Source organism: Salvelinus namaycush, chromosome 9, assembly GCF_016432855.1.
Source record: "Salvelinus namaycush isolate Seneca chromosome 9, SaNama_1.0, whole genome shotgun sequence".
NCBI classification, from domain to species: domain Eukaryota; kingdom Metazoa; phylum Chordata; class Actinopteri; order Salmoniformes; family Salmonidae; genus Salvelinus; species Salvelinus namaycush.
This window is the reverse complement of record NC_052315.1, coordinates 27,180,584-27,208,291: the sequence shown is the minus strand read 5'-3', so window position 1 is coordinate 27,208,291 and position 27,708 is coordinate 27,180,584. Positions and strand designations below refer to the sequence as shown.

General features: G+C 41.8%; 4 protein-coding genes across 6 annotated transcripts in view; 1 reads left to right on the top strand and 3 right to left on the bottom strand.

Annotated features, from left to right (window-relative positions):
• The window catches only part of LOC120053917 (enhancer of mRNA-decapping protein 4-like), a 40,961-nt gene extending 33,548 nt beyond the window's left edge, over positions 1 to 7,413 (bottom strand). The window contains exons 1-4 of the mRNA XM_039001229.1: positions 7,254 to 7,413; positions 6,252 to 6,396; positions 5,726 to 5,837; positions 3,731 to 3,830 (exon numbers count right to left, since the gene is read on the bottom strand). Of these exons, the coding sequence (XP_038857157.1) occupies positions 3,731 to 3,830; positions 5,726 to 5,837; positions 6,252 to 6,396; positions 7,254 to 7,341 (445 nt within the window). The 5' untranslated portion in view covers positions 7,342 to 7,413. The remainder of the gene's footprint in view (positions 1 to 3,730; positions 3,831 to 5,725; positions 5,838 to 6,251; positions 6,397 to 7,253) is intronic.
• Positions 7,414 to 7,759: 346 nt separating this feature from the next.
• Positions 7,760 to 17,861, bottom strand: LOC120053916 (nuclear transport factor 2-like). 2 transcript variants are annotated; one of them, XM_039001227.1, is made up of 5 exons: positions 17,761 to 17,861; positions 15,493 to 15,601; positions 14,445 to 14,516; positions 14,219 to 14,317; positions 7,760 to 9,387 (listed from the first exon to the last, which is right to left on the bottom strand). In XM_039001227.1, exons 2-5 carry the CDS (start codon positions 15,589 to 15,591, stop codon positions 9,274 to 9,276), a joined length of 384 nt encoding a protein of 127 aa, XP_038857155.1. In that variant the 5' UTR covers positions 15,592 to 15,601; positions 17,761 to 17,861; the 3' UTR covers positions 7,760 to 9,273. The 2 variants fall into 2 exon arrangements, with proteins under 2 accessions (XP_038857155.1, XP_038857156.1); XM_039001228.1 differs by lacking the exon at positions 17,761 to 17,861 and adding an exon at positions 17,297 to 17,579.
• Positions 17,862 to 17,939: 78 nt separating this feature from the next.
• tsnaxip1 (translin-associated factor X interacting protein 1) lies at positions 17,940 to 25,587 on the bottom strand. Its single transcript, XM_039001226.1, has 15 exons — positions 25,484 to 25,587; positions 25,258 to 25,364; positions 25,049 to 25,175; positions 24,804 to 24,897; positions 24,436 to 24,635; positions 24,174 to 24,309; positions 23,902 to 24,071; positions 23,651 to 23,810; positions 23,369 to 23,487; positions 23,160 to 23,288; positions 22,912 to 23,070; positions 22,708 to 22,817; positions 22,491 to 22,614; positions 18,810 to 18,916; positions 17,940 to 18,590 (listed from the first exon to the last, which is right to left on the bottom strand). Exons 5-15 carry the CDS (start codon positions 24,466 to 24,468, stop codon positions 18,380 to 18,382), a joined length of 1,458 nt encoding a protein of 485 aa, XP_038857154.1. The 5' UTR covers positions 24,469 to 24,635; positions 24,804 to 24,897; positions 25,049 to 25,175; positions 25,258 to 25,364; positions 25,484 to 25,587; the 3' UTR covers positions 17,940 to 18,379.
• Positions 25,588 to 27,360: 1,773 nt separating this feature from the next.
• The window catches only part of LOC120053912 (ran-binding protein 10), a 28,923-nt gene continuing 28,575 nt past the window's right edge, over positions 27,361 to 27,708 (top strand). For both annotated transcript variants that reach the window (XM_039001223.1, XM_039001222.1), the window contains exon 1: positions 27,361 to 27,701. In XM_039001223.1, coding sequence (XP_038857151.1) covers positions 27,503 to 27,701 — 199 coding nt within the window. In that variant the 5' untranslated portion in view covers positions 27,361 to 27,502. The remainder of the gene's footprint in view (positions 27,702 to 27,708) is intronic.

Genomic DNA, 27,708 nt, shown 5'->3' with positions numbered 1-27,708 from the left:
ACCCGGGATGGAAAAATTCTGGATCATTGTTACTCTAACTTCCGCGATGCATACAAAGCCCTCCCTCGTCCTCCTTTCAGCAAATCTGACCACGACTCCATTTTGTTGCTCCCAGCCTATAGACAGAAACTAAAACAGGAAACGCCTGTGCTCAGGTCTGTTCAACGCTGGTCCGACCAATCGGATTCCACGCTTCAAGATTGCTTCGATCACGTGGACTGGGATATGTTCCGGATAGCATCGAACAACATTGATGTATACGCTGATTCGGTGAGCGAGTTAATTAGCAAGTGCATCGGTGATGTTGTACCCACGGTGACAATTAAAACCTTCCCCAACCAGAAACCGTGGATTGATGACAGCATTTCACACAAAACTGAAAGCGTGAACCACTGCTTTTAAATCAGGGCAAGGCGACCGGAAACATGACCGAATACAAACAGTGTAGCTATTCCCTCCGCAAGGAAATCAAACAAGCTAAGCGTCAGTATAGACACAAAGTAGAGTCGCAATTCAACGGCTCAGACACGAGAGGTATGTGGCAGGGTCTACAGTCAATCACGGACTACAAAAACAAAACCAGCCCCATCACGGACCACGATGTCTTGCTCCCAGACAACCTAACAACTTATTTGCTCGCTTTGAGGACAAAACAGTGCCACCGACAAGGTCCGCTACCAAAACCTGCAGACCCTCCTTCTCCGCAGCCAACGCGAGTGAAACATTTAAACGTTAACCCTCGCAAGGCTGCCAGCCCAGACGGCATCCCTAGCCGCGTCCTCGAGCTTGCGCAGACCAGCTGGCTGCGTTTACAGACATATTCAATCAATCCCTATCATAGTCTGCTGTTCCCACATGCTTCAAGAGGGCCACCATTGTTCCTGTTCCCAAGAAAGCTAAGGTAACCGAGCTAAACGACTATCGCCACGTAACACTCACCTCCGTCATCATGAAGTGCTTTGAGAGACTAGTCAAGGATCATATCACCTCCACCCTACCTGACAACCTAGAGCCACTCCAATTTGCTTAACACCCCAATAGGTCCACAGACGACACAATCGCAATCACACTGCACACTGCCCTAACCCATCTGGACAAGAGGAATATCTATGTAAGAATGCTGTTCATCGACTACAGCTCTCCATTTAACACCATAGTACCCTCCAAACTCATCATTATGCTCGAGACCCTGGGGCTCGACCCGGCCCTGTGCAACTCGGTCCTGGACTTTGACGGGCCGCCCCCAGGTAGGGAGGGTAGGAAACAACATCTCTACCCCGCTGATCCTCAACACCGGAGCCCCACAAGGGTGCGTTCTCAGCCCTCTCCTGTACTCCCTGTTCAACCATGACTGTGTGGCCATGCACGTCTCCAACTCAATCATCAAGTTTGCAGACGACACTACAGTGGTAGGCTTGATTACCAACAACAACGAGATGGCCTACAGGGAGAGGGTGAGGGCCCTCGGAGTGTGGTGTCAGGAAAATAACCTCACACGCAACTTCAACAAAACAAAGGAGATGATCGTGGACTTCAGGAAACAGCAGAGGGAGCACCCCCCTATCCACATCGACGGGACAGTAGTGGGGAAAGTGGAAAGTTTTAAGTTCCTCTGCGTACACATCACGGACAAACTGAAATGGTCCACCCACACAGACAATGTGGTGAAGAAGGCGCAACAGCACCTCTTCAACCTCAGGAGCCTGAAGAAATTTGGCTTGTCACCAAAAACACTCACAAACTTTTACAGATGCACAATCGAGATGATCCGGTTGGGCTGTATCACCGCCTGGTACGGCAACTGCTCCGCCCACAACCGCAAGGCTCTCCAGAGGGTAGTGAGGTCTGCACAACGCATCACCAATGGCAAACTACCGGCCCTCCAGGACACCTACTGCACCCGATGTCACAGGAAGGCCAAAAAGATCATCAAGGACAACAACCACCCGAGCCACTGCCTGTTCCCCCGCTATTATCCAGAAGGCGAGGTCAGTACAGGTGCATCAACGCTGGGACCGAGAGACTGAAATCAACTTCTATCTCAAGGCCATCAGACTGTTAAACAGCCATCACTAACATTGAGTGTCTGCTGCCAAAATACTGACTCAAATATCTAGCCACTTTAATAATTAAAAATGGGATGTAATAAATGTATCACTTGTCACCTTAAACAATGCCACTTTATATAATGTTTACATACCCTACATTACTCATCTCATATGTAAATACTGTACTCTATACCATCTAGCCTATGCCATTCGGCCATCAATATATTTATATGTACATATTCTTATTCATCCCTTTACACTTGTGTGTATAAGGTAGTTGCTGTGAAATTGTTAGATTACTTTTTAGATATTACTGCATGGTCAGAACTAGAAGCACAAGCATTTCGCTACAATCGGATTAACATCTGCTAACCATGTGTATGTGACCAATAAAATTTGATTTGATGGGGTTAAGGTCAGGACTCTGTGTAGGCTAAAAAGTCAACAAACCATTTCTGTACAGACTTCGCTTTATGCACGAGGGCATTGTCATGCTGAAACAGGAAAGGGCCTTCCCCAAACTGTTGCCAAAGCTGGAAGCACAGAATCGTCTAGAATGTCATTGTATGCTGTAGTGTTAAGATTTCCCTTCACTGGAACTAAGGGTCCTAGACGACAAACAGCTCCAGACCATTATTACACCCATCGCTTTACATTGCGCGTGGTGATCTTAGGCTTGTGAGCTGCTGCTCGGCCATGGAAACCCATTTCATGAAGCTCCCGACGAACAGTTCTTGTGCTGATGTTGCTTCCAGAGGCAGTTTGGAACTCTGTGAGTGCTGCAACCGAGGACAGACAACTTTACGTGCTACAGCACTCGGCAGTCCCCTTCTGTGAGCTTGTGCGGCCTACCACCTCAATTATCTCGACTAACCTGTGCCCCCACACATTGACTCTGTACCGGTACCACCTGTATATAGCCTTGTTACTGTAATTTTATTGTTGCTCTAATCATTTGTTAATTTTCTATTTTCTTGATTTTTTAAACTCAGTTTATTTGAGTAAATACTTAAACACATTTTTCTTCAAACTGCATAGTTAGTTAAGGGCTTTTAAGTAAGCATTTCACTGTAAGGTCTACACATGTTGTATTCGGCGCATGTACAAATACCATTTGATTTAACTTTGCGGCTGAGCCGTTGCTGCTCCTAGACGTTTCCACTTCACAATAAAAGCACTTGCAGTTGACATACTAACTTGTTGGAAAGGTGGCATTCCATGACAGTTCCACGTTGAAAGTCACTGAGCTCTTCAGTTTGTCTATGGAGTTTGCATGGCTGTGTGCTTGATTCTATATACCTGCCAGCAATGGGTGTGGCTGAAATAGCCAAATCCACTCATTTGAAGGGGTGTACACATACTTTTATATATTAAAGTGTTTATTTTTTCCAATCAAAAGGACACGTTTGCGGTTTCCAAGGCATGGAACATACGGTCAAAGTAAGCCTTTGTGTAATCAATCTTGTTACTGTTTCACCAGAACAAGTGCTTAAATGAGGCAAACCTGATTTTGGGTGTATTTCCTGCTAATAAAGTTTGCTGCTGACACCGCAGCAATCCATCGCTGCACTGCCTGGTTAAGCCAAATAAATAGTCAACTAGACTTCCAGAATGTCAGACATTGGCCTGGAAAGGACTCATAAATTTGTCAAAATAAAATGGTAATATGTTTCCACACTCACCTCGGATTGCATACGCCAGGTATGAGTTAGAAACTGCAATCAGGTTGCCGTAGTAATGCTTGTGCTCCCAGTCGTATTTGGCGACAGGCTGGATTTTTACCTGCATGGAACAGGAGAAAGAGTTAAAATTAGGGACCCATATTTACAGAGAGCAACATCGACTAGCCAAGAAAAATGTGTATAAGGTTAACATTACAGATATCCAACCAATGATAGTAAGTTCTACACAGTAGACTGCTCTGTAATGAATTGCTTAGCTACCTAGCGATATCTGGACTTGAGATACAGCCACCCGTTGCCTAAAAAAAACTAGCTTTCCATTGTTTTCATCTGTCAATATGTGTAGTGACCCTGGTGTTTCTGCCCGATGTATTTCTATGTTCTCAAGGACAGAACTGGGAACACAAAATGTTTAAATGCCAGGTGCAGTAATTCTCAATAAGAAATAATTACTCTAACATTTAGGTACACTAAGCCAAAGGTATGTGGACACCCATTCAAATTAGTGGATTCGCCTATTTCAGCCACACCCGTTGCTGACAGGTGTATAAAATAAGCCCACAGCCATGCGACCTCCATTGACAAACATTGGCAGTAGAATGGCTCGTACTGAAGAGCTCAGTGACTTTCAATGTGGCACCATCATAGGATGCCACCTTTCCACAAGTCAGTTCGTAAAATTTCTGCCCTGCTAGAGTTGTTCCGGTCAACTAAGTACTGTTATTGGTAAGTGGAAACGTCTAGGGGCAAAAACGGCTCAGCCGCGGAGTGGTACGCCAAACAAGCGCACAGAACGGGACTGCCGTGTGCTGAAACGTGTAAAAATCGTCTCACTTCGGCTGCAACCCTCACTACCGAGTTCCAAACTGACTCGAAGCAACGTCAGCACAGAAACTGTTTGTCTGGAGCTTCATGAAATGGGTTTCCATGGCGGAGCAGCTGCACACACGCCTACAATCACCATATGCAATGCCAAGAGTCGGCTGGAGTGGTGTAAAACTCGGCACCATTGGACTCTGGAGCAGTGGAAATACATTCGCGGGAATGATGACTCACGCTTTACCATCTGGCAGTCCGATTGACAAATCTGGGTTTGGCGGATGCCAGGAGAGCGCTACCTGCCCGAATGCATAGTGACAACTGTAAAGTTTGGTGGAGGAGGAATAATGGTCTGGAGCTGTTTTTCATGGTTCGGGCTAGGCCCCTTAGTTCCAGTGAAGGGAAATCTTAAGACGACAGCATACAATGACATTGTAGACGATTCTGTGTTTCCAACTTTGTGGCAACAGTAGTTTGGGGAAGGCCCAATCCTATTTCAGCATGACAATGTCCCCGTGCACAAAGCAAGGTCCATAAGGAAATGGTTTGTCGAGATAGGTATGGAAGAATTTGACTGGCCTAGACAGAGCCCTAACCTCAACCCCATCAAACACCTTTGGGATGAATTGGAACGCCGACTGCGAACCAGGCCTAATCGCCCAATCTCACTAATGCTCGTGGCTGAACGGAAACCAGTCCCAGCAGCAATGTCCCAACATCTAGTGGAAAGCCTTCCCAGAACAGTGTAGGCAGTTACAGTAACAAAGGGGGGGACCAACTCCATATTAATTCCTATGATTTTGTAATGAGATGTTCGACGAGGTGGTGTCCACATACTTTTGGTCATGTAGTGTAACTTAGTGTAATAGTTTTCCATTTAAAATTGTCAGAAATTATTGTACAAAAACCGATTTAGCAAAACATTTCTCAAGCTAAAATTGCTAGGACTGTCTGATTTGTAATTTTGATATTTATTATTATCCCCATTAGCAACAGCTAGTCTTACTGGGATCTGACACAATGAAAAATACATTATTGACAAAAACACTTTACAATTTAGATACATTTAAAAAACATTAACATGTAGACACTCATCAGCTATTGCACAAATATGATACAAAACACATGAAAAACTGAATTTTGACTGTACTGGGTCTTTAATCCTTAAAGTCTTACCTTGTTGCTGCCACGGGCCTTGCTGTCAATGCTTGAGTCTCGACTGGCCACAATTTCAACATTGTTTGATGTGATGGGAATGCAAGTGGAGCCATCATCCCCAGAGAGGCAGCTGGTAAAGAAACCAAATACAAGGTTTCCAAACTGGGTACTTGATCTCCTTAAAAGATCTAGATGGAACATTATTAATCAATGGGACTTGTAGCACTTAGCAAGGTCCCAACGTCACTTTACAATTGTATAAAGAAAAAAAAACAGGCGTAAACTAAGACTAAACAACATTAACAAAGCCAGAGGGGTGGGGGGAGATACGAACCCAGTTTAGAGTAAGGGACAGGATACCAACCCGGTTTAGGGTAGGGTACAGGTTTAGGGTAAGGTTGTGCTCAATATGGTGGAGGGGCGGACATTGGTTTCAACCCAAATGATTTTCACAGCATACCAAATGTGAATTTCAATAGCTGAGAAATCTGTGCAGGCAGAAAAAAATACAACAGAATAAAGTAGAGGTAACATTATTACTTACATGATCTGGCACTCTTGGGCGTTCATGTTCTCCGAATTACGGCCTGTGGATTCATCCATGGATGACCTTTTGCCAGCTCCCGGTCGAAGTCCATTCAATTCACCATTGAAAGATGTTTTTCTTTGGTTCTCACATGGAGATGCGACTACGAAAACAACCACCTGTGAGTAACTGGATATCACCAAACGAAGATATCTTGAAGCCCTATTTTTTTAAAGTATGCGTTTGGCAGAGAAGGGGAATCTTGTGCCACCAGAAAACCCATTCTTAATGTTGAACTGAGGACTGATATTTCATCGCTTCCAAAGAAACTAGGCAACCTCATGCGGTATGATTTGGTACCTGCTGCCTAATTATTTAGTTAACGTTACCTACCTAGCCAGTTACTCATCATTAATTAATTAACCTTATGTGGTAGGTAGCATTTGCTCACTTCCAAATGCCAACCAGCTAGCAAGCTATGCATAGTACGCAAGTTTGATAACGAACGTTGCATTACTAACTACCAAACAGCCAACCTGTAAGTCAGTTAGTAATGTTAGTTAGCCAACATCCTTTAACGTTGTAAGCTACTTTGTTTTGTAGCTAATTACCTAACTAACGTTAACTTGAATGGTTTTGCTAGCTAGCCGTGGTGCAACATGCGAAATAAACACTAACGTTAAAATGATGTAAGTTAGATATTTTAACTAACTAGTTACTGCGAGCAACCTTTGTCAGTTCGCTAACTAAACTAGCCTAGTTAGCAGTCCAGCTAACCAATAGGTTCGCAAGTTGTAAATTAGCGAACGTAAGCTAACTATCTTAAGCCACATTTTCACACGTAATTAACGTAAACTAGCTAGCTACAAATGTGAACACGCTTAGCTAGTTTACATTTTGCAGCGTCCATACCTAAAGTTTGCTAGCATGCTAACGTTAGCTAGGTAGAAGGCTAGGTAACGTTAGCTTGTAATGCGGCCTAAAAGCCCTTATCCACCTTTTCATTCCCGGTAAACTTACCTACGTTGTTCCCGGGTCTATCCAACTTTAATATGTCACGAAGATGCTGGGTTGCACCCTCTATATCTATGTTTGAATTTGAAGCCATAGGTAAGGGATAGGGGGAAACGGATTCGTCAGAGGGGAGCGAAATTATTTATATTTTCGTTCTATGCTGTCAGTTTTGTGAAGCAGGCAAGTATAACTAAGCACTTCTGGGTCACGGATTTTCTTGGATTCCTTCAAAATAAGAGTCCGATCATGTATACTTTAATAATTACGGCGAAAATTTGCACTTATTCTGGCTGGCTTCTTTAACATAGTTCGTTGTCCAACACTACAAACTAGGTGTTCATGCATTTCCTACCCTCCACGGCACTAATAAAATAATGCTATGTCATAGAAAATACATTCAGATTCCATACACAGAAAACAGCATGAGCTAAGAAAAATGCTTTGTGCCCATCTCAAACATGCGGAAGCCCTTCTTGAACCCTGCTGAAAACCAATAAACACAATAAAAGTCATACGTTTCATACGTCTTTTATTTCTGTCTGCCAGAAGAATAGAATACCTTGTACATCTGTGAATGATAGCAGACCTTGAAGAGATGCCTTTGATCTTCTTAATTGAACCAGTGTACCATCAGGGAAAACAAAACCAGTAGCCAACACACTGGCTGATGAGGGAGGAAAAGCATTAGTTATGCCAGTCATTGATTGACAGCAAACAATAGATAATTATAAACTGTAAATCAAATCTAAATAGAAAAAAATAAACTCCATTGCTAGACAAATTTATTGTAAAAATATGATCGTATGAGAGAAGTGGCCCCCACCGCCACTTTACTTTTCCTGCAGGAAAAGTCTTGGGGATTTCCTTGTCACACAACAGGCAAGAACTGTTTATTTATTTTCCAAAACAATGTATGGAATTAAAATGTGCAGTCCGTACATTCTGTTCCATGTGGAAAAGAGATGCCATGATATATCATTGTAAAAAAAAAAAAAAAAAAAAAAAAAAGATGAATAAGGCAGTTTGACATTTGCCTGGTCCTCGTCTTGCAAAAGAACACTTGCAAAGCCTCTCCAAAAATGTCAGGTCAATGCTACAGTACATTGATGGCACAAAGTGATCCCAATTTCCAAGAGCATACTTCAACTCATTATGGGTTTCTTTTTCTGCAGTACCGGCCAAAGGACAATTATTTTTGGGGGAAAATTGAGGGAACCCTATGACCCTATATATATATATAGGCTGAAACTTGCTCAAGAAAATACATGCTATAGCAGATCATATACAACAATGTGCTATAGAACTACTGACTAGAACCTAAATTGTTTACAATATAATGCTAAGAACACAATTAAAATAAGAGTGACAAGGTAAGTGGAGGGAGAGAAACTGGTAAGAAAGGCAGAGGAACAATGAGCTCACATTAAGAAAAAGTAAACGGTTTATTGTGTATCATGGCTTTTGTATTCATTGTCACAGAGAGCATGAGGAGGAAATGGGAAGCTTGCTGGTCTAAGGGAAGGATGTTATTGATAATATTTTCTATGATTATTTGGATCGCTAGAGCAACCTGACATAACAATGAATGTTAAATTAAACTTTTAAAAAGAGATTTAGTTGTATACAATAAGGCAAGCTGATAACACACAGGGGAGTACGATGAGAAAACATGAGGATATAAGACATTGAGTCCGAACATAAAACTAAAATGGTGAAGGTAAATTGGTACATTTTCTTCCTTGTCTGCCATCTTCAGATATTTAAGCTCCCCAGAATCATGCAGGTCAGCGTAGGGAAAGGGACTCTGATGGATCTGTGAACTCTCAGCAAAGGAACAGATCTCATTTCAGTTGAAGGCATGTAGCCTATGTGCCTGCATGTCTCTGTGATTGACATCTGGAATCCGGTGTAATTTCTCAAACAGGTATGGATGATACAAAGAGAAGGTTGGGCGTTTAGGTGTCTCTGCAAGACCTTCCCCATCCTCAGCCTTCCCTTATATCCACTCTGCCCACCTCTGGTGTCCTTAGCCGAAATTGTGCAGCGCGAGCCGGAACATGTCATTGGTGCATACCCAGGCATCATTAATGTTCTTCAGGATGAAACTCTGATGAAATCCCATGATGGGGTCCTCATCAGCCTGTAACACAAAGAGAGAGCTTAGTAAAGTCACAGTTATGACAGTGAATCCAATCCACAGTTGGGTGCATCTCTGACAATAGTTGATTCTGTCTTGGTCAAAGCAACAAACTGCCTGCACACAACACACATTCCTGTTATTCCACTCTATCATGATTTTTTTTCTTCTTCAATCAATAGGCTTGTGGCAAACCCCAATTCCTCACAAGGCTTTTCTAGCTAAACAGAGCACACACAGGTGTGAACAGGCACTAATGGAGATACAGACAAAAAGCAAGTAATCTCTTTAGTTGTCAGTGGAGACGAGGCTTACACAACTCTGCAATGGTAACTGCTCAGTGATCATGACGGCATTGGCGTCTTCAAATGACACATGAATGTTCTAAAAAGCAGATTGCAAGTTCAAGATCCACAGTGAAGATCAGAGCTTTCATATAATGCCATTACTGTGGCTTAGACTAGTTAATAATTTGTCAAACAAGCCAGCCTTCACTATAATCTCGGTTCAAATTCAATAAACCACTTGTTTGTTGCAGTTTATAGTGCATTTCCCCTCTCTTTTAAAAGGGATTGTCCAGTACTTTGTATACTTTTTAGCCAGTAGTTCTGAAAGTAGCGCCCATGAGCCAAAAGTGGTCCTGAAAATTGTGTACAACATCACATATGTGCACCACGTCATTGCTCTCTCTCGCTCTCCTGTTTGTAATTCTGGCTAGCTGTCACTAAAATGGCAAGGGGCTGAATCTCATCGTCTGGAACTTTAATTGCTAGGGAAAATGGCGCAGCACAGTTTCCAAAAAACAGACGCTTTCAAACCTGGGATTTTGTGGCCAAATGCAGAAAGACAGTAATTCTGCTCGTATGAACTACACATTGACACATCCAGCCCAAAGAGGGTGGTAAAAAAAAAAAAAGACTAGTCGACCAAGGTACCGGAGCATGACTTTAAGCAGAGTGGGAAAAATTGGTGATTAGATAAAAAATTTAGCGCCCTGAACGCACTGTGGTCTCTAATTACCAAACTCTAGTTTGGAAGGATCCCTCTATGGCGTAAGATTAGTAAAAGCCCAACTGACCCATGGTCACTCAGAACACCGATCCTTACTGACAGTAAGTAGGGAGAAGATGGGTCATAAAACCACAGATAGGACAAAGGTTGTGCAGGGCAAGCCTGAAGAATTTGTTGGTGCAAAAAAAAAAAATTCAGCAACAACGTGTGCTGGAAGCCCAGGACCTGGTCATCTGCCTGCGAGACAGACAAAATACAATAGCCCTGACTTCTAATGTGCAAACGACTTACCTACCTCACACACATACCCTTGTTTTTACTAACATAGGAAGGCTTGGTCCATGGCTTATTCTGTCTATTTGCTTCGGCAGATTAATAAAAGCATAGCTAGTTATATCAACTTGGTGAACAAAGGGCTTGAAACTGTGAAGCTGAAAACAGATGTTAAAAAGCACAGCTAGGTACAACACACAGTTTGATCCAACAGACAGAACCCTGACTCTTCATTTAAAACGATTTAAACAAATACAGTAATTTTCAAAGCAGGTGGGGATTTCTTGCCTGTAAGCTATTCAGTTGTTAGTTTAAGAAACTGGCAATATACAGTACTGTTCAAAGGTTTGGGGTCACTTAGATATTTCCTTGTTTTTTAAAGAAAAGCTACTTTTTTTGGTCCATTAAAATAACATAAAATTGATCAGAAATACAGTGTAGACATTGTTAATGTTGTAAATGACTATTGTAGCTGAAAACGGCTGATTTTTTATGTAATATCTACATAGGCGTACAGAGTAGAGGTCGACCGATTAATTAGGGCCGATTTCAAGTTCATAACAACCGGAAATCTGTATTTTTGGACGGCGATTCATATTTTCTTTTCACCTTTATTTAACTAGGCAAGTCAGTTAAGAACACATTCTTATTTTCAATGACGGCCTAGGAACGGTGGGTTAACTGCCTTGTTATGGGGCAGAACGACAGATTTTTACCTTGTCAGCTCAGGGATTCAATCTTGCAACCTTACGGTTAACGAGTCCAACGCTCTAACCACCTGCCTCACGAGGAGCCTGCCTGTTACGCGAATGCACTAAGAAACCAAGGTAAGTTGCTAGCTAGCATTAAAGTTATCTTAAAAACAATCAATCAATCATAATCACTAGTTATAACTACACATGGTTGATGATATTACTAGTTTATCTAGCGTGTCCTGCGTTGCATATAATCGATGCGGTGCGCATTCGCGAAAAAGGACCGTCGTTGCTCCAACGTGTACCTAACCATAAACATCAATGCCTTTCTTAAAATCAATACAAAAGTATATATTTTTTTAACCTGCATATTTAGTTAATATTGCCTGCTAACATGAATTTCTTTTAACTAGGAAAAATGGTGTCACTTTTCTTGCAAAAGAGTCAGGGTATATGCAGCAGTTTGGGCCGCCTAGCTCATTGCAAACTATTTCTTCCTAACAAAGACAGCCAACTTCGCCAAACTAAGGGATGAGTTAACAAAAGCGCATTTGCGAAAAAAGCACAATCGTTGCACGACTGTACCTAACCATAAACATCAATGCCTTTCTTAAAATCAATACACAGAAGTATATATTTTTAAACCTGCATATTTAGCTAAAAGGTTTCCAGGTTAGCAGGCAATATTAACCAGGTGAAATTGTGTCACTTCTCTTGCGTTCATTGCACGCAGTCAGGGTATATGCAACAGTTTGGGCCACCTGGCTCATTGCGAACTAATTTGCCAGAATTTTACGTAATTATGACATAACATTGAAGGTTGTGCAATGTAACAGGAATATTTAGACTTATGGATGCCACCCATTAGATAAAATACGTAACGGTTCCGTATTTCACTGAAAGAATACATGTTGTTTTCGAGATGATAGTTTCCGGATTCGACCATATTAATGACCTACGGCTCGTATTTCTGTGTGTTATTATGTTATAATTAAGTCTATGATTTGATAGAGCAGTCTGAGCGATGGTATGCACCAGCAGGCTCGTAAGCATTCATTCAAACAGCACTTTCCTGCGTTTTGCTAGCAGCTCTTTGCTTCAAGCATTGCGCTGTTTATGACTTCAAGCCTATCAACTCCCGAGATTAGGCTGGTGTAACCGATGTGAAATGGCTAGCTAGTTAGCGGGGTGCACGCTAATAGCGTTTCAAACGTCACTCGCTCTGAGACTTGGAGTAGTTGTTCCCCTTGCTCTGCATGGGTAACGCTGCTTCGAGGGTGGCTGTTGTCGATGTGTTCCTGGTTCGAGCCCAGGTAGCGGCGAGGAGAGGGATGGAAGCTATACTGTTACACTGGCAATACTAAAGTGCCTATAAGAACATCCAATAGTCAAAGGTATATGAAATACAAATCGTATAGAGAGAAATAGTCCTATAATTCCTATAATAACTACAACCTAAAACTTCTTACCCGGGAATATTGAAGACTCATGTTAAAAGGAACCACCAGCTTTCATATGTTCTCATGTTCTGAGCAAGGAACTTAAACGTTAGCTTTTTTACATGGCACATATTGCACTTTTACTTTCTTCTCCAACACTTTGTTTTTAAATTATTTAAACCAAATTGAACATGTTTCATTATTTATTTGAGGCTAAATTGATTTTATTGATGTATTATATTAAGTAAAAATATGTGTTCATTCAGTATTGTTGTAATTGTCATTATTACAAATATATATATATATTTTTTAAATCGGCATCGGATTTTTTTGGTCCTCCAAAAATCAGTATCGGCGTTGGAAAATCATAATCGGTCGACCTCTAGTACAGAGGCCCATTATCAGCAACCATCACTCCTGTGTTCCAGTGGCACATTGTGTTAGCTAATCCAAGTTTATCATTTTAAAAGGCTAATTGATCATTAGAAAACCCTTTTGCAATTATGTTAGCACAGCTGAGAGCTGATTAAAGAAGCCTTCTTTAGACTAGTTGAGTATCTAGAGCAGGGGTGTCAAACTCATTCCACGGAGGGCCTAGTGTCTGCAGGTTTTTGGTTTTTCCTTTCAATAAAGCCCTAGACAACCAGGTGTGGGGAGTTCCTAACTAATTAGTGATGTTAATTCATCAATCAAGTACAAGGGAGGAGCGAAAACCCGCAGACACTCGGCCCCCCGTGGAATGAGTTTGACACCTGTGATCTAGAACATCAGCATTTATGGGTTCAATTACAGGCTCAAAATGGCCAGAAACAAAGACCTTTCTTCTGAAACTCATCAGTCTTTTCTTGTTCTGAGAAATGAAGGCGATTCCATGCGAGAAATTGCCAAGAAACTGAAGCTTCGTACAACGCTGTGTAATACTCCCTTCACAGAAAAGCGCAAACTGGCTCTAACCAGAATAGAAAGAGTGGGAGGCCCCAGTGCACAACTGAGCAGAAGGACAATTACATTAGAGTGTCTAGTTTGAGAAACAGACGCCACACAAGTCCTCAACTGGCAGCTTCATTAAATAGTACACGCAAAATACCAGTCTCAACATCAACAGTGAAGAGGCGACTCCGAGATGCTGGCCTTCTAGGCAAGGGTTTTCTAATGATCAATTAGCCTTTTAAAATTATCAACTTGGATTAGCTAACACAACATGCCATTGGAACACAGGATTGATGGTTGCTGATAATGGGCCTCTGTACGCCTATGTAGATATTCCATTAAAAATTAGCCGTTTCCAGCTACAATAGTCAGTTACTTTCATGGGAAAAAAGTGCTTTTCTTTCAAAAACAAGGACATTTGTAAGTGACCCCAAACTTTAGAACGGTAGTGTACATTTTTACAGTATTAGAATGACAATTACTTACTTTTAATTGTCCTACTACCATACTCATTATACAGCTGTCAGGTGTGGGCTGGTGGTCTTGTGCTGTTATACTGTGAGCTATTTTTAAGAAGGGGAGAGTCTGAAAAGAAGAAATAATAAACATGAGATGTATCTGAGACAAGCACATTCCACCAAGATGCGCCCCTGACATACTATTGAGACATTCCATTCTGTCATGCTCAGGTATATTTTAAAATGTCACTCACAGAAAGTTTCTCGACAATCGCTACTTTTCCCTGGAATTGCTGTCCCTCCCATGTAAGGCATGATGCATCGATCTGTAAAAAGGAAAAGCAGAGGTTTGAGTTTGTCAGTGGGAGAAGGCACATTGGTGGTATAGGGTGGAAGGATGTGAGGTATGTCCCGACTCCAAATCTGTTTTATTCATGACTAACTTTTCTACGCGTACTCAAGTTAGGGTATGAGAGAGTGAGGGAATATGCAACTATTTAGTCATGTACCATGTGGAAGAAGAATAGAAGAACGGGCTCTGCTGCTCTTACCTTATTCTTTGATAAAAATTGAATTATTGTTTAAGGGCAAAATAGAGTTACCAGATGCCTTTCAGTAATAGATTCAAAAAGAACACATTGACTCAAGAATGCTAACTAAGCTGAATGTAAAGAAAAGGGAACAATCAACAACTTGCTTGTTCTCATGATTGATAAATGGACATTACAATTATTTGAACAGCTTAAAATAAGTAACTATATGCTGTCTATTGTACCTCTTATTGAAATATATTATGCTTTAGCTTGTAAGTGTCAAAGTAGTATGCATATTTGCCTGTCCCACAGTCTAACTTGATACTTCTTTGGCCCAAAACGTTCCTCAGATGAATGCTTGTCAAAACTTATTTGATCTAGGTCTAGGATCAGTCTCTGAAACACATAAACCAAGTAAAGGTTTGAACAGTAACATTGAAATAGGGCAAGACTACAGAACATGAATTGATTCAACAATCTTTCCCTTGGATAGTGTTTGGAATGGAATTATCAGGGAGCATTTGCTCACAGGTCTGGAGATATTGTATGATGCACTACTTTTCTATTTGAAAAAAACAACTGAACATGAACAAATATCCAATTCATTATTGAAAATCATTACTAAATGAGTTATAACAGATGCAGAGGTGGTTACTGTTGAAAGTGATGGTGGAATAAATGCAAGGGGGTGAAGACTGCAGGTGTGAGAACAGGACACAGGAAAGCAGAACTATGATTAATATTCATTGGTACAGACAGATCCACTCACATATATTGCTCCAAGCTGGGTCCTGTCCGTGTCAAAGAGCTGGTAGTAATGTTGCACAAAACTGGATCCTATCTGTTCCCAAATCGGCTTTTCCCCCATTCTGAATCACCTGGAAACAAGTTCAATTGGAAGAGACAATCTTATGAGTGTACAGTCCTAGTGGTGTGGATGACATAGACTAAACTCAAGAAATCTGGGCAAGAAAGACCAGGTAGAGCTTGTGGGGTTTGTACTTAGGGGCAAAAGAAAGAGTCCACACCCAATTGTTCCATATCAAATCAAATTGTATGTCACATGCGCTGAATACAACAGGTGAAGACCTTACCATGAAATGCTTACTTACAAGCCCTTAACCAACAATGCAGCTCAAGAAATAGAGTTGAGAACATATTTACTAATATATATTTTTTAATACAATCAAAAAGTAACAAGATATTTACATAACAATAATGAGGCTATATACAGGGGGTACCGGTACCGAGTCAATGTGCGGGGGTACAGGTTAGTCAAGGTAATTTGTAAAGTGACTATGCATAGATTATAAACACCGAGTAGCAGCAGTGTAAAAATAAAGAGGGGGTTGTCAATGTAAATAGTTTCATCTATGGATTTCACATGACTGGGAATACAGATATGCACCTGTTGGTCACAGATACCTTTTTTTTAAAGGTAGAGGCGTGAATCAGAAAACCAGTCAGTATTTGGTGTGACCACCATTTTTCCTCATGCAGCACGACACATCTACTTCACAGAGTTGATCAGGCGGTTGATTTTGGCCTGTGGAATGTTGTCCCACTCTTCAATGGCTGTGCAAAATTGCTTTAAAATTACATTGGAGGCAGCTTATGGTAGAGAAATGAACATTAAATTCTCTGACAAGAGCTCTGGTGGACATTCTAGTCAGCATGCCAATTGCACGCTTCCTCAATTTGAGACATCTGTGGCATTGTCTTGTGTGACAAAACTGCACATTTTAGAGTGTTCTTATTGTCCCCAGTACAAGGTGAACCTGTGTAATGATCATCTTATTGATATGCCACACCTGCCAGGTGGATGTATTATCTTGGCAAAGGAGAAATGCTCACTAACAGGGATGTAAACTAATTTGTGCACATTTTAGAGAAGTAAGCTTTTTCGGGATATGGAAAATGTCAAGGATATTTTATTTCAGCTCATAAAACATGGCATTTATATTTTTGTTCTGTATAGGAAATACATTTTTTAATTCAGTGGTTCAACAACACATTAACAGCACCAGGAATACACGCACTGACTAAACGTTGTGTAAAAAAAGGAGCGCTGTAAAGTATTCTTTGTGGGTTTTTCAGAAAACAGAGACAGCTGATAGGACAAGGTTATGCTTCATTGGCAGAGCAAGCAAACTACGCACACTACTTTAGAACAATTGAGCAAATACCACCAAGGGCCATAGTTTAGCAACAGTTACACCCAAATTATGGTACCTATTCTGACAATGCTAGTTAAGCTAGTCTTGTTTTGATCAGTGTACTGTCAGTGACCGCGTCACGGCGTCTCACGTGCCTCCCCAACGCACATTAACTTCATACGAAGCTTGCATAGCTAGCTACCTCAATTATTCACACGAACCTAGGAAATACTAGTTTACAAATCATCCCTTGGACTATAATTGCAACACGTTGTATCCAATCGTGTCGTTTGAGATTTCAAAGAGAAGATCGCTACTAGCTAGCTAACTCAATCAAGTTATACAAGATACAGTAGCTAGCTACTATAACGTCAGCTAACGTTTCATGTGTTCGTCAGCTGAATGCTAGCTACTTACACAGTCCGCTCACGCCGTGAGTATGCCATGACATGGGCAATGTTGGACTCTTTCTTTGACTTTGGCTGAGCTAGCTAGCATAGGCAAGGCTAATTTCAAAGATCAAACGTTGGTTGGTTATCTGATTAACTCGATGTCCCGTATTGCTTAGCTAATAAAATGCAATCAAAGGGCTAGAACATTAAAATCTAAAGTGAATTCTAGATATACAAGTGGTATGGCACGTTCTTTCGCACTCTCGGCTGCTAAAAATACCCTAACCGTTCCTCAACATACTGAAGCTTCTTTCGACCGGGCCCAGCCAGAACATAGGCGTGTCCTAGCTATCACTTTTAGCGAGCCACCGCCTGTCAAAAGGTATATAAACGAATCCATTCTCAAACATAATAGGATACGTTTGTCGCTAGAAGACAACAAATGTTTTAATTTAATATAGAATTACATTTTTTAGAAAAGCAACTTACCGCGAACCCAAAACCGTGCCCCGGCTTCCAGTTATGGCGATTACACCAGTTTAGGCGCATGCTCATCTGTCTAATGCTACGTGGGAAATGAAGTTCTTCAATCTATACAGCTGGTAGGTTTTTCCACCCACACGAAACTTTCAACATACAAAAATATGGTACCTTTTAAATCAGCCACTTTAATGGAGGTAAACTACATTTGTTGTGGAAATTATGAGGATGGGTAGAATGGCCATCGTTTTACATGCGGACATCCACAAGATGGCACAGTTCTAATGGCACTGTATACTACTATAAACAGACGTTTGAATTGAGTAGCCACACACTGCTCCGGTGAACAATTTGCTAGCCTGGCTACTAGAACACCAGAGAAGTATGTGACAGCTCAACTTTGGGATGCTAATGTTGTTACGTAAATATTCAATTTCTGAAACTGATAATAAATTACTGTGTGAAACACATTTGACTTACAGATCATTTCAGTAACAGTTCGTTTAAGTGTTTGTTTAATGTTCAACCTGGTTCCTTTGGAAATATCATGAGTTTGCAGGCCACAAGGATAGCAAAGAAACAGTTAGACGCCTGACGGCTACCACTTTCTAAAAGTGCTTAGAGCGATTCAGTCCTGTTGTGGTGCAGGCCCAGCCCTGGTCACATCTACTGCCAGGAGGTGCTGCAGGGCCAGCTCTGTGTCCATTTGTGTTGTGTGCTGTTCTAGCTCCTCCTGGTGTATCTGGAATGCCATAGTTAGGACCCAGTCTAGTGTGGTAGCGTCCAGAGAGGGGTCAATGTTCTTAAAGGCAGCCCTTAGATCGGCCACAGTCACCTCTCTGTGAATAAAAAACACAATGCCCCTGGTGATCCTTTCAAAACGGTTTACACTTTTCAAACAACGATGAAACAAGTGTATTACTTGTGCAAATTGAGATCTGTATACATTTATGTCATTTAGCAGACGCTCTTATCCAAAGCGACTAATGCAGATTTTTCACCTAGCCTTTACCCGCTAGGCTACCTGCCGCCCTACATGGGGTATACGCTTTGCTTACCCTTTGCCTCCCAGCTGAGTCCTCAGTTGGCTGATATACATATGCCTCTCTGTGGAGGCCTGCTTCTTCACCAGATTCAGGAAGTCTTTGTGTTTCCCATCTGCATCCTGCATAGGACATAACACCATGTCTTTACCACAGTAGACAGTAATGGTAGCCTACAGTGCATTAGGAAAGTATTCAGACCACTTGATTTGTTCAACATTTTGTTATGTTGCAGACTTATTATAAAATTGATTAAATAGAATTTTCACATTTTATAAAGTATTCGGACACATTACTCTACTTTGTTGAAGAACCTTAGGCAGCGATTACAGCCTTGAGTCTTCTTGGGTATGACGCTACAAGCTTGGCACACCTGTATTTGGGGAGTTTCTCCCATTTTTCTCTGCAGATCCTCTCAAGATCTGTCAGGTTGGATGGGGAGTGTCGCTGCACAGCTATTTTGAGGTCTCTCTAGAGATGTTAGATCGGGTTCAAGTCCAGGCTCTGGCCCAAAGCCACTCCTGCGTTGTCTTGGCTGTGTGCTTAGGGTCGTTGTCCTGTTGGAAGATGAACCTTTGCCCCAGTCTGAGGTTCTGAGTGCACTGGAGCAGGTTTACAGCCTTGTTCTAATCCATTTTAGAATAAGGCTGTAAACCATATAACCTGAGGCTGCATTTATTGTAGCTGGGGATTTTAACAAAGCAAATTTGAGAGCAAGGCTACCTAAATGCTATCAACATATTGATTGTAGCACTCGTGCTGGCAAAACTCTGGATCACTGCTACTCTAACTTCCGCGATGCATACAACGCCCTCCCCCGCCCTCCCTTTGGAAAATCTGACCACAAATTCATTTTGTTCCTCAAACAGGATGCACCCGTGACAAGGACTATTCAACGCTGGTCTGACCAATTGGAATCCACGCTTCAAGATTGTTTTGATCACGCGGACTGGGACATGTTCCGAGTAGCCTCAGAGAATAATATCGATTTATACGCTGATTCAGTGAGTTTATAAGGAAGTGCATAGGAGATGTTGTACGCACTGTGACTATTAAAACCTACCGATTCGTGCAAAACTGAAAGTGAGAACCATTTAACCATGGAAAGATGACAGGGAATATGGCTGAATATAAATAGTGTAGTTATTCCCTCCGCAAGGGAATCAAACAAGTGGAATGTCAGTATAGCGACAAAGTGGAGTCGCAATTCAACGTCTCAGACACGAGACGTATGTGGCAGGGTGTACAAAAATTTAGCATGTCAACTAAAACTCAAACTTTTACAGATGCACAATTGAGAGGATCCTGTCAGGCTGCATCACCACCTGGTAACGGCAACTGCACTGCCCATAACCGCAGGGCTCTCCAGAGTATGGTGCGGTCTGCACAACACATCACCCGGGGCAAACTACCTGTCCTCCAGCACCCGACGTCACAGCAAGGCCACTGCCAGTTCTTATTTAAAACAATTTTTTTACCCCTTTTTTCTTTTTCTAATACATTTGCAAACATTTCTAAACCTGTTTTCGCTTTGTTTTGTGTGTTGTGTATTGTGTTGAGTGAAAAAATAAATTATCAATTTTAGAATAAAGCGTACCAATTTCGTGTAGTTACAGTTTTGTCTCATCACTGCAACTCCCGTACGGACTCAGGAGAGGCAAAGGTCGAGAGCCTCCTCATCATCCTCCGAAACACAACCCAGCCAAGCCGCACTGTGCACCTGGCGACCGTGTCAGCGTGCATTGCGCCCGGCCCGCCACAGGAGTCGTTAGTGCGCGATGGGACAAGAACATCCCTGCCGACCAAACCCTCCCCTAACCCGGACGACGCTGGGCCAATTGTGTGCAGCCCCATGGGTCTCCCGGTTGCGGCTGGCTGCGACAGAGCCTGGACTCGAACCAGGATCTCTAGTGGCACAGCTAGCACTGCATAGCGGTGCCTTAGACCACTGCGCCACTTGGGAGGCCCCACTGCCTGTTCACCCCGCTACCATCCAGAAGGCGAAGTCAGTACAGGTGCATCAAAGCTGAGAGCGAGAGACTGAAAAACAGCTTCTATCTTAAGGCCATCAGACTGTTAAACAGCCATCACTAACACAGTGAGGCTGCTGCCTACATACAGACTTGAAATCATTGGCCACTTTAATAAATGGATCACTCGTCACTTTAATAATGTTTACATATCTTGCATTACTCATCTCATATGTATATACTGTATTTTATTATAATAATCTTGCCTATGCCGCTCAGTCATTGCTTATCCATTTATTTATATGTATATATTCTTATTCCATTCCTTTACTTAGATTGTGTGTATTAGGTAGTTGTTGTGGAATTGTTGGATTTCTTTCTATTGTTGCACTGTCAGAACTAGAAGTACAAGCATTTCGCTACACTCGCAATAACATCTGCTAACCATGTGTATGTGACCAATAAAATGTGATTTTGATTTAATCAATGATCTCTCTGTACTTTGCTCCGTTCATCTTTCCATCGATCCTGACCAGTCTCCCAGACCCTGCCACTGAAAAACATCCCCACAGCATGATGCTGCCACCACCATGCTTCACCGTAGGGATGGTGCTAGGTTTCCTCCAGACGTGACGCTTGGCATTCAGGCCAAAGAGTTCAGTCTTAGTTTCATCAGACCAGATAATCTTGTTTCTCATGGTCTGAGAGTCCTTTAGGTGCCTTTTGGCAAACTCCAAGTGGGCTGTCATGTGCCTTTTACTGAGGAGTGGCTTCCGTCTAGCCACTCTACCATAAATGCGTGATTGGTGTGGCGCTGCAGAGATGGTTGTCATTCTGGAAGATTCTCCCATCTCCACAGAGGAACTCTGGAGCTCTGTCAGAGTGACCATCGGGTTCTTGGTCACCTCCTTGACCAAGGCCCTTCTCCCCCGATTGCTCAGTTTGGCCTGCCGGCCAACTCTAGTTAGTCTTGGTGGTTCCAAACTTCTTCCATTTAAGAATGATGGAGGCCACTATGTTCTTGGGGGACCTTTAATGCTGCAGACATTTTTTGGTATCCTTCCCCAGATCTGTGCCTCGACACAATCCTGTTTCGGAGCTCAACGGACAGTTCCATCAACCTCATGGCTTGGTTTTTGCTCTGACATGCACTGTCAACAGGTATGTGCCTTTCCAAATCATGTCCAATCAATTGAATTTACCACAGGTGGACTCCAATCAAGTTGTAGAAACATCAAGGATAATCAATGGAAACAGGATGCACCTGAGCTCAATTTCGTGTCTCATAACAAAGGGTCTGAATAATTATGTACATAAGCTATTTCTGTTTTTATTTTTAATACATTTGCAAACATTTCTAAACCTGTTTTCGCTTTGTCATTATGAGGTATTGTGTGTAGATTGAGTGAAATTACATTTTAATCAATTTTAGAATAAAGCTGTAACGTAACAATGTGAAAAAGTCAAGGGGTCTGAATATTTTCCATCTATATTGTCTTGTGAAGGTTGTGTTTCAGTGTGGTAGTATATTACTATTTTAAACAGCATACATTTTTTCTATTGTATACATCAAGGGTACTTAAATACTTTTTGAGAAGGTCCAGTCCCTCAAATTTCCAGACCATGGTCTGCCTATTGACTATGGCTGGTATTCCTTTATCAAAACAGGATTGTGAAATTATGTGGACTGAGGTGTGAAATTTTGGACTGAGACCCAAAAAGTTACCTCTGTATACAGTCTTTGGTATGGGAGGCTCCCACCGTTGTTGTCTAATTCGGCCTGAGCTGTGGTCACTAGCTCATCGATGTCTTGCGCTCTTTTCAGAGGGAAGGCCATTTGCAAGTCATCTCTGCAAAACAGAGGCCATTTTATATAGCCCACTCACTGTCATAATCGGAATGTTTGACTTTAATCTGTACTGTAATTTGATTATCTGCATTACCTGAAATCCTGAACACTGAGCATCCCACTCTCTGTACTGTCACTGTGGATCAACACTTTCAGCAGGTTAGACAGTAGATGTGTCTGACCATGGTACACACTCTCATCCACCTGTTAATAATACATTTATAATCATCAAATCATGCGCACCATCCTTTCTCACACTCATAAGAGCGCTGTATAACACATTTGCAAGATCACACACCTTTCCTGTGAGAATGTCATTGAAGAGGCTGACAGAGTCATCCTTTTGGTGTTGACGAATGCCCTCTACTAAGCTATAAGCCCACTCTCCAGCCTTTTCCCCATATTGGCTCTCCAGATGTTGCCGCAGAAACTCGGGAAGATTGCTGCTTTTATTTCTCTTAAGAGAAATACAATTAGAAGAAATATCAGTCAAACAGTGTGTGAAATATTAACTCATTATTTGAAAAAAGAAAGGTATCAGTTTACCCTTCCATCCTCCATGACCTTCTCCTTCCAAACCTCCTTGAGGATTCTCACAACCGCATTCTTCTTTAGCCTATGGTTCTTTAACTGCCCCTCATAGCGCAGGTATATGGGCACATCATCAGAAGTACCCTGAGTGGACACAGGGTGAAGACCTTTTGACCATGCCATTCTTTTTGTAAATGTGTTGATGTGCAGGGAGGGAGGTTTACCAGTCCAGTGAAAAACTCTGAGTTCTTTCCTCCCAGTTCTGCCAGCAGGATCTCCAAACGCCGCTGGCTGGACTGTCCCTGGGAGAGATCTGCCCAACACTCACTACCTCCCAGTACGCCTGGAATCACACAGTGCTGTGTAAATGTTCTGATCTAAAATGTTTATATTGATTCAGTCACAAAGCAGAACGCTAAACACTTCAAGCATTACTACCAACAATACCATACCACAAATGGGAAGGGGGAAAAAACATAACCTACAGCAGTTTTTCTATGCGATACCTGCACACTGCTCCCATTCTGGCCTGGGGGTAGAGGCTTCTTTGAAGCCCTCCAGTTCTCCCTGGAGGCTGTCCCTCTGTGTTGTGACTTGCTTGTGCACCTCAAGCAGTGTGTTATATTCAGCCTTCATCTGATCAAAGTCTTTCTGCAGGGTCTCCAGCTGGAATAGATGCAAAGAGAGATTACACACTCATTCAGGTCTGATGAAGTGAGACTGCTGTTGTTGAATCAAACATTTCACTGAACTGTACCTTAAGCAAGTTCTCTTTGTGGGTATGGTCCAGCGTCTCCCAGTCACGGCGGGGAACTACGTCTCCATACTCAGCATGCAAGCGATTTAACTCCACCTGGGCTTTAGTCAGGTCCTCTCGACACACCTTCAGAGCCAATTTCTCCTTCACTGGGTCCTCGATTTCCACTTCTGATGGAAAGGAACAGGTTTTCAGAGGTGACAACACTCCACACTTCGCTTACATCAAGACAGTTAACCAATAATTATTTTATTGTTACATTTTTTCACTACCTTCCTGCTCTTCCTCGGGTTCCTCATCTGGTCCATAGCTCATGCTGCTGATGTTGGCGATGAGCAGCTTGCGAGCATCACATTCTTCTCTGTACATTAGATACTGAGCGGCCAGGTCTGCCTGCAGACAACACACCTGAGAAGAACAAGCGAAAGAGCGATGAAGGAGAGTTCAGGCAGCCTAGGCAGAATAACTTGAATTTGGTGTTTTCAGAGCAGCACTGGTGTGATTGAGACTGAACCTAGTGGGTAAGCACTGTACCTGGGTCTGCAGGGCACTTTGTGTCTCTCTCATGTTTTCAATAACCTTTTGACGGTGTTGGCGCTCTTGCTTCAGAGCTCTAATCTCTACCCTCTCCTCCTCTCGCAGGCCCAGTATCCTCTTTTCACACTGCTCTGACACCACAACCAGACGAGCACGGAGAGGCTCCAGCTCCCGGATCTGGTCCCGTAGGTATGCTGCTGAAAAGAACATCATAGACAATAAAATCCAACATCCTATAAGCATGACATCTTTAAGTCCCTCTGATACTTCCATTCATCCTTGTTTTTCTGTCCAAACTCACATTCACCATAACAATATAGGCCTATATGCCACAATCAAACATTCCATGCTACAATGCCACACACCTAATGTGATTTCATATTCATTTTTTATGGCACACAGAAGCGGCTTGTACGTTTTGAAGTCCTCAATGAAACAGCCAAAGACCTCCCGGTATGCCTGCGTATGACAGAGGGCAGATTTTGTGACTTGACAACCAAGTGAAAATGAATCTATTCACTATACTCCTTATTTGTAGTAAGGTAAATACACTGTAACAAAGCCTAAATTACATGGATAACGTGTATATTATATGGCAGATGGATGGGACCTGTAGTTTGCGCTCCTGGACTTTTGGTTGTTGTGGGTCAAGAGCCTGCAGCTCCTTCTTTAGGTAGCTTTCAAGCTGCTCCAGGAATCGTGGCTTCCCCACAGGGCCACCAAACTCATCACCGCATCTGTAGCATATTACCATCTCAGTAAATCCTTCCACAACTTTAACCCTATATCATATGACAGTATATATAATTTGCTAAATACCCATGGTTCCTGATCTTTCCACCTGAAGTATATCTCCTCCCCTGCTGAATAACTTGAGAGGTGACATGGGCAGGCCAGGTTGACAGGTAGCCTGAAGTACAGCCAACCTGACAGGGAGTGAGATAAAACGTTTTTAAAAAAGCTTGCTCGAGGAACGAATAGTGTACTTTGTGCATATCACTAAGTCCCAAATGATCCAACCTAGCTAGCTAACTGCTTATCTTACTCTGGTTGATGCTCTACATGAGCCAGGACCGCCAATTGCCACTTGTCGCCCAGTTCTTTTTTCAGCGTTATGTTGACACTCAGACGACAGTCTGAAAGTGAGATGGAAACAAGCAGCTAACTAGAAATTATTATTTGTATTATTATTATTATTATTATTATTATATGATTCGCTTAGTAACGTTACTATCATAGAGTAACGTTATCTGAGTGAGCTAGCTAAATTAACAGTTAACGTTAGCCTACACTGTAAATTGGACAAGGCCACTTGCCGTTCAAACGATGATAAAGGTGGTAATCTAATATATTTCTGTGTCGACATCTGTTATGTTTACATGCAGCAAACAAGCGAGCTAGCTAGTTACCAAATACATTACTATTTAATCCCTCTTCAATTAGGTTAGCTAGCTATTTGCTTCACTTCAGGCCAACGCTTCAGGCTCACAACCGAATTGTTATGTTTCCACAATGTTGCCATGGAAATGAAGGACCCAGGAAGAACCCCAAATAGCAGACCATCGCGCGCCAGATACTTTAGCATCCCTGGAGAACCTTTCCAGAGAGAAGGCGTAAAAAACTTTGACTTGGCTCAGGACTTAATCAAAGATTTTTATAACTGCGACTTAATAATGTATGTACAGTGGTGTAAAGTACTTAAGTTCAAATACTTGTAAGTATTACTTAACTAGTTTTTGGGGGTATCTGTACTTTACTATTTATATTTTTGACAACGTTTACTTTTACTTCACTACATTTTCCCTGACACCCAAAAGTACTTGTTACATTTTGAATGCTTAGCAGGACAGGAAAATTGTCCAATTCACTCACGTATCCAGAGAACATCCCTGGTCATCCAGGGATGTTGGAGTGTCATTTGTTGGAGTGTCCCTGCCTTTAAAACAAAATAGAAAATGGTGCCGTCTGGTTTGCTTAATATAAGGAATTTGAAATAAGTTATACTAATTTATAAGTGTTATTTTACTGGGTGACTTTTACCTTCCTAGAAAATGACTTAGGTATCTTTACTTTTACTCAAGTATGTAGTTTACTTTACTATTTATATTTTGTACAACTTTTACTTCACTACATTACAAAATAATGTACTTTTTACTCAATACATTTTCACTGACACTCAAAAGTAATTGCTACATTTTTGAATGCTTAGCAGGACAGTAAATGGTCCAATTCACACAATAATCAAGAGAACATCCCTGGTCATCCCTACTGTTTCTGATCTGGCGGACTCACTAAACACACGTGAGTGTTAGAGTGTGGCCTTAGTTATCATAAATAAAAAATAAATGGTGCCGTCTGGTTTGCTTAATATTAGGAAATTTAAGTATATTTTAAACCAAATATGTTTAGACTTTTACTCATGTATTATTTTATTGAGTGACTTTCAATTTACTTGAGTCATTTTCTATGAACGTATCTTTACTTTTACTCAAGTATGACAATTGGGTACTTTTCCACCACTGCCAGTTTCAGAATCATCTCAATGATTTCGAATTTAAATAATGCAGCTGTCTGACAGACTGGCAAACATTATCCACAAACATTGCGTTTAAAAATCTGGATTATAAGGTTTAAGACCCATTAGAGACACAAAAACGTACTGAATGTATGCCAGTATGTAAATATTAATGAGAATTTCAATGAAAAAAAATGCCTCATTATCTGCTATGATAAGACTGGGGAGCTCAACATGTCTTGACCGCATACAACCACTCAAACTACATTTCCTAGCTTCCTTTTCACGGACTCAAGCGGAAAAAATAGACCAAAGAGGGGAGAGCGGGGGTTCTGTAGTCGATTCTGAAAATCTTGCTCGTGGATAGTCCTGTATTCAACTACAGTACCCACACTCCACTGTCAGTGCTACTGTAGAGAGCTTTGGTTATCCGTGGATATCACACCATTGCTATCATCTCTGTCTATCTCAGTGTTTCTCTCTCCCTGTGTCAGCGGATTGATATAGTAGAGTAGAAAACAAGCAAAAATAAAACATCTCTAGCCGAAAATGGCAGAGCTTGGAGCGGGGAGCATGCTGTTGGGGGATCCTGCTTTTAATTACCAAGAGCACGAGCTAAATGAGCGATTGAAGCGGCTCTACCCGGCCGTGAATGAGGAAGAGACCTCCTTACCCCGATCTTGGAGCCCCAAGGATAAATACAGCTACATCGGACTCTCGCAGAACAATCTGCGGGTACATTACAAAGGTATACA